Source organism: Cyprinus carpio, chromosome B23 (assembly GCF_018340385.1).
Source record: "Cyprinus carpio isolate SPL01 chromosome B23, ASM1834038v1, whole genome shotgun sequence".
Taxonomy (NCBI): domain Eukaryota; kingdom Metazoa; phylum Chordata; class Actinopteri; order Cypriniformes; family Cyprinidae; genus Cyprinus; species Cyprinus carpio.
Window position 1 is genome coordinate 24,663,933 of NC_056619.1, and position 6,930 is coordinate 24,670,862.

Consider the following 6,930-nt stretch of genomic DNA (forward strand, 5'->3'; position numbering starts at 1 on the left):
CTTGAACCCTGGTTTATTTTTGGACCCTGATGAGATCTATTAATAGGCTATTAACGATTAATTTTCTGATCTTTAATAACAAAAGCAGATTCAGAATGGAATATATATATATATATATATATATATATATATATATATATATATATATATATATACAGCATACAAACAATTATAACATTTTAAAGTTAGAAATACCTATAAAGTGATTTTTAATTAAATCAAGATTTCTCCGCTTGCCTCAACAAGTGAGTAAACTCAATAATTTACTTTAGCGAGCTACTGCTTTATTTTCTTAAACAGTTGGATCGACAAATACATATTTTTGTTTAGTGCATACTTAATTTTGGGTGTGTAAATATATTTTAATCGTTCACTCTCTTGTTATAACGCATTCACTTGAGCGTTCAGATTTTATTGTAGCATATGGCAGCCGTCCCACAATCTTACCCTACCAGAAATGATCTTTTGTCAGGAGATGAACAAGTGTCAGTTTTTTTCGAGTGTTCATCACACCCAGAAATCAGCATTAGTCCTGGAAATAGGCCTTCCCGCAGCATTTTCTTCTGTTTCATGCGCCTGTTTTGAAACCAGATCTTTACTTGTGTTTCGCTCAGCTGGAGACTGTTTGCGATCTCTGTCCGTCTAGCTCGAGTCAGATATTTGTTGAAATGAAACTCCTTTTCCAGTTCTGTGAGTTGTTTGGTTGTAAAATTTGTTCGTGGTGCTCCACTCGAGGGGTCCTCCTCAGGATCTCGTCCGTGGTCCGTCTTCAACTCCGGGTCCAGATATAACCCGATAGCTGTGAAGGCAATGCAATAAATATTAATAAAACATATGCTTTATATTTTTTAACAAGCAAGCGAATAAAGCTTCACTGTAAAATGCAGTGTTTGACATCTTTGCACGCTATTTTACATTTGTACAGCTTAACAAAAAAAATAAACTATTTTAAAACAGAATGATAGTTTCATCGAAAATGTGAATTTTTATAATCTTAGATCGAATCAAATGTCAGCTTTAAAACTGTTGAAAAACACGTTAAAGAAAACATGTGTTTTTATTTCACTGTTAATATATTCAATTACACAATTGCAAAATATGCATATAAACTATTACTGGCATTTATTAATGATGCTTTTTAATTTAAGCCGCGCAACTGGAAACCAAATTATCTACTCTTGTGTACAAAACGGCACGTTATCAATGTAAAATTTGTGTGTGTGTGTGTGTGTGTGTATATATATATATATATATATATATATATATATATATATATATATATAATACCATTAAAATCTTATTGTGCCCATAAAATAATTTAATATTAAGTAATTAGTTTAAAAGACCACAATAAAAACGGAGAATGCAGTATCAAAGTCTATGTTCGACTGATTAAAAGTGAGTTTAACAGGGATATTTAAACCAGTATAATAACTAAATATGCCTTTGCATTAAGTTTAAGATATTTGTCGTGTTTTGTAAGCGAAAGTAAAGTAAAATCAATTTTGATGAGTTTGTTTAGATATATTCAAAATATATACAGACTTAGCAAGCACAACTTTTAGAAATTGTGATCACATTTTGATTTAACATTTTTGTTTTAAAATAGCAGAAATTGTATTTGCTAGGTTTCCAGGATGGTCACTCATTCTGCTAAAAGTATGTTTAATAGTGAATGAGTATGATTGCATGACCTTCACCTGAATGCAGAGATCTTGTCTGTATGAACTAAACAGAGGACTGTCTGTCTGTTTCCTCCTCATAGATGACTGCAGGACAGGGGCCAGATGTACTGTCCATCACGACATGCCATAAAAATCTGCTAAAAATGCTGCTTTGCAGTTTGGTGCTACATGACTACTTTGCCTAACCTAGTATGCCCTGCAAATTAATTGAAAACCAAGTGCATCCAAATCTGCCTTTCTTTGTTAATTTAGAATAGCATTAAATCTGCAGTTTAACCGAGCTAGTCAACTAACCGCTGTTTTAATGGAAATCAAGCTCATGTTTTGTTGTTTGCTTGTGGTGTTTGCTTTTGGAAGCACACAGGAAGTTGCACATTCCTTTACAGCACACACACAGGGGTCAGGCAGGAAAATCCCCTGGAGTGATAGAGACGCATTGAGCCCTCACATACTGCTACAGTTGCAAGTGTCTCTCTAACCTCTGTGCCATCTGCACACCATGTGTATGAGTGTGTGTGTGTGAGTGTGTTTGTAGTCATGTCATTGCAGTCAAGGACCTACAGTTTGAACAGACGGAGGACATACAAAGATAAATGTCAAATAACTGCAGTGTTTTGGTTGCAATAATAAAAAAGCCCTAATATATGGCTAAAAGACTTGCTTTTGTTATTGCAACCAAAACATTGTGCATTTATTTGCTTTTTTCATGTATTTTCTTGCATGAAGTCAATTAAAACGTTCTCCAAAAACCTGAATAAACTCTATGTGTCACTAATAGCAAGCCCTCACCCTTTCTCTTTAGGCTCAGAGCACAAACAGTTGATTATACAGTTGATTTCAAGAGCAATCTTTATCTCGCTCTCGCCGTGCAAATGAAAGTAAACAGAGAGATGAAAAAGCAATTGTAGGGTCGCTGCTAATATTCACAAGGGACGTTCTAACAATCAGTGCATTCACTGACAAATATGAAGTAATTAAGCAATTTCCTTAGGAAATAAAAAAGTGAGCATGAAAACACTGATGAATGAGTTACTGGATAATAGAATTGGCAGTCACCAGAAGGCATAAAGGAATCAAACTAAACATTTGAGGAATGACTTGCAAACTTGGAAATGGCCAGCCAGCCAGAGGGATGACGTGGCCCACTAAGCCTAAAAGAGAGCAGGGGAATGGGGGGTGGGGGATCGATACAGATTGCCTCGGTCATCTGGGCATCCAGCCCACAGTAATTCAGGTGCTGTCAGGGTATAATTGAAGAATGACGCACTGGGACTATGTGCACTGTACTGGGGGATCCAGTCAGACACTCTGTATAAGCTTTTATTCATGTTGAGTATAGGAAACATTTTGATGTTGCCCTGTAAGAACAATAACCCTCTCAATGCATGGAATCTCTCACTTAAAGGGATAGTTCACCTAAAAATGAAAACACTGCCATCATTTACTCTCCCTCGTGGCATTCCAAAACTGTACGACTGACTTTCTTCTGTGGAAAAATGTTGGAAAATATCTCAACGAGTTCCAGTGTTGTGCAAAAAAAAGCCACACAGATGGATGACCAAAATTTCATTTTTTGGGTGAACTACCCCTTTAATACTCTTTTCCCTATAACAATTTGTTTTCTTTTCTTTTTTTGCATTACATCATAATGAACTTAAGTAACAGAGCAGACAATAAACATTAACCCTACCATTTAACATTTGACTTTGGCTGCTGTGTTGATGTGAGTATTATCTTAAGCACTTGTTGACAGACCTCTCATATATCATCATACAACGCTTTCTCCATAAGGCTTGCGATAAATCCAAAGACATTAACCACAGAGGGAAGGTCACAACTTATAAAGATACTCCTCTTTAAAGGGAAAGTTGACCCAAAAATGAAATTGTCATTTACTCACTCTCATGTCGTTCCAAACTGTATGCATACAAATGAAAGTCAATGGAAATCCAAAGTTGTTTGGACCTCAACTTTCTTCCAAATATGTGTTGTACCTGATGACAAGCAATGCCTCTTTCTTGTGTCTCTAGGTGAATGTGGGTGGACAGGCAGGAGAAAAACAAACAGCAGAAGCTACAGTAAACAAATGGTAAACTCTTGGCCTTGCCACCATCCAAGCTTTTGGGATTTGATATACCGGGCCTCTCCATCCTATTTCCTGACCACAGCTGCTGTTCATACGCTGGGTGATATAGCCCAAAATGACCTTTTCGCTGACATATTTGCCTCTGAGTTATTTTAGATCATCAGTGTGGCCTGGCCAGACATTCTTCTCCTTGACAGTCTGGAAACCATATGAATGCTGTATTACTGATTCGTAGGAAATGACAAATCAAACAGGGCTCTTCTTGGTTTTACCATCAACCTATTACATATATTGTGATTTATTGAAGGGGACGAGCGATTCACTATTTAACGCACAGCTCTCACAACAAACATGAAATACTTTGACATAATACAGGTCAAATGTCTTTGAGCGTGACATTTTATGAGCACATGTCAAGTAACTCACATTTGAACTGCATTAAATGCAGACCTATCTGATAATTACTCTGGTTAAGAATTACGCTGAGATTCTGACAGACATTTTCCGACATTCAATATAGAAAATTAATTGCAGCATATAAACATTCATGGTCTCTATTAAGATTTAGGGCTCTGTCGAGGAAAAGTGTTCCTCTGAAGTTTATTTGGCTCTGAATGGAGAGCTAGGGGGTGCTGGACTCCTTTAAATATGGCCTGGGCTGCTTCTTGTCAGTGAGAGAATTTTTAAGGGGAAGAACATTCAGAATAGAATGGAATGTGGTATTTATAAAAATGGAGGAATTTTGCCTGGCATGTTGTTGCTGACCCACTTAAGCACCAGAGCAGATCTTATATATAACACTCTCCTTAAATTTTTTAAGGTTTTCAGCAGGCAGGCAGCCTGATTTGTGAGGCAAAAATTCTCTGGCCCTGACACGTGCCATATCTGCACAGGATGGAATCAGTTTTATAATCAGCTTAAAACTTTTGCTACTTGTGTGAGGCATACATGCATGCATATATATGTGTTTGTGTGTTTGTATATAACCTATACTATACTATATATACAGTATAATGCATAGTGCCAAAATTAATAACTACATTAGCATATAACATTAAATTTTTAATGCACCTTAAGGTTATAATATTTGCTAAACCCTAAACCCTAACTGTTTATTCAAAACTGTTGATATGGATAAATTTAAAGTAAAACATTATTTGGTTGTTATAATGAGTGAGATAATGCATAACTTAAAATGTTCTCAGAATTTATTATGTTTCACCGTATTTGTTAGTACATTTAAAAAAAAATGACCTTTGCAAGTACAGCCAAACTTGTACACACACATAGCTCCACCTCCAAGGATTAATTTCTACTCGCTGAAAAGTTCTTGTCCTACTCAGTATACACTACTTTCAGCCAGAGAGAGAGAGAGAGAGAGAGAAGAAAAAAACGAGTTTGTTAAAAAACACAATTAGCATTATATTTTAAATCACGCCACTAGGATGTTTAAAGTTGAGAAGACAGAGATGTTGGCCAAAGTACAGTCGGTCAATGCATCGCTTAGCTGTAAGCGTGCGCCGCAGAAAAGTTCATCAAACTAGAAAACTAGTCAACTTACCTGTACGGGACTGATTTCTTCTCACTCTCATCCAATCGAATGTCTTTCCCCTTTGCAATGTCTCATTGAACGTTTTTAAAGCCTCGTGTCTGGTGTTATTGTCCTCTTCTGCAGGGTGAAGCACTGGGCCGTCGCATGTGTGCACATCGAGGTGTGTGTTGTTGACAGGGCCGAGTTCACAATGCGCGCCGGAGAAAGTTCTTAAAGTGTCTGAGGAGGACGATGAGCCCGTTCTGGAGAGACCCTGCTCACGACAGCTTTGGAAGGAGGGGACTTGGGGTCGGATGGGGTGCACTGGTCTATAGAAATCTTGATTATGGGGGAAGGGGGGTCTGGTCGAGTTAGCCCGGCCAGGATCCTCACAGGGCTTTGAACACGCGCCTGTGGCCGTGGCACTGAGATTCGTGAAATGATACCGAAGAAAATCCGCCTCGGTGTTGACATGTCCTTCCTCTCTGTCTGGGAAGTCAGCAGCTCCGTGGTCCTGATGCAGACGCATTACTCCAGTAGCATTACAGCCCTTGATTAACACTGACGTTGTGTCCCTGAACCCTTGATAATAATTCATGACCGCGTCTCATATGTTCCGGATTTTCATCCGAGGATGGACGCGACAGAAACTCCATCCACAGACGCCACAGATAGCGGGAAAAAGGCACCGATCTAGACAGGGACATGCCTTGTAGAAACATTCGATCGGTGATGGATGGGGATGACGTGCCCTCTAACTCTTGGCCAATAGCCGGACATCTCCCTCATCTGAGTGAGCGTTAATTTACCAAAGCAAGCAAGTTTGAACGACTTATTTGACCTGCTAATAAGGTCTCGTGGAGTGTGTGTGCCCGCGCGTGTGCGGAGGGGGGTCAACATCAGTACTTCATTTCATAATGGATAATATTGAATTGTATTAAAGCGCACTTCATTTTGCGGAGAATTTTGCACAAATGTCAAGGCATTTGTGACATTTACAATATAAATAAACGGTTTGTTTCAGATCCAGATAATAATTACTGTTCTCCAGCTAATGTTATTTTAATTTACTCAACTGATAGGCCATGCATTGTGTTTTATTTTTAAGTTTCGATACAGATTTGGCGGAATATTTTGTGTGTGTGTGTGTGTGTGTGTGTGTGTGTGTGTGTGTGTTTTCAGAAGGCCCAATCCATATATCTGCGTTTCAAATTAGAACTTACAGAAAATCAATGACGTTTTAAGTCAGTATAGCTGCTTTAGCTTATAATCGAAATGCATAAAGCTTAGGGAATAAGGTCTTAAGCCACTGTCAATAGTAGACAGTGTATATATATAAAGTATATATATATGTGCATAGTAGCTATATATATATATATATATATATATATATATATATATATAATATAAGCGTGAACCACAAAATCCATGACTTTCTATACACACACACACACACACACACACACACACACACACACACACACACACACACACACACACACATATATATATATATATATATATATATATATAGAAAGGCATGGATTTTGTGGTTCACGCTTTTTAAATAAAACGTGGCATTTGTTGCTCATTGAAACTTTAAAAAGAAACTTAGAAATGTCCACTTA

The 6,930-nt window shown here is 37.6% G+C and overlaps 1 protein-coding gene across 1 annotated transcript; it reads right to left on the reverse strand.

Moving 5' to 3' along the window:
* Positions 1–262: 262 nt before the first annotated feature.
* On the reverse strand, positions 263–6,135 carry LOC109112366 (homeobox protein Hox-C1a-like). Its single transcript, XM_019125310.2, has 2 exons — positions 5,333–6,135; positions 263–799 (listed from the first exon to the last, which is right to left on the reverse strand). Exons 1-2 carry the CDS (start codon positions 5,898–5,900, stop codon positions 444–446), a joined length of 924 nt encoding a protein of 307 aa, XP_018980855.2. The 5' UTR covers positions 5,901–6,135; the 3' UTR covers positions 263–443.
* Positions 6,136–6,930: the final 795 nt, after the last annotated feature.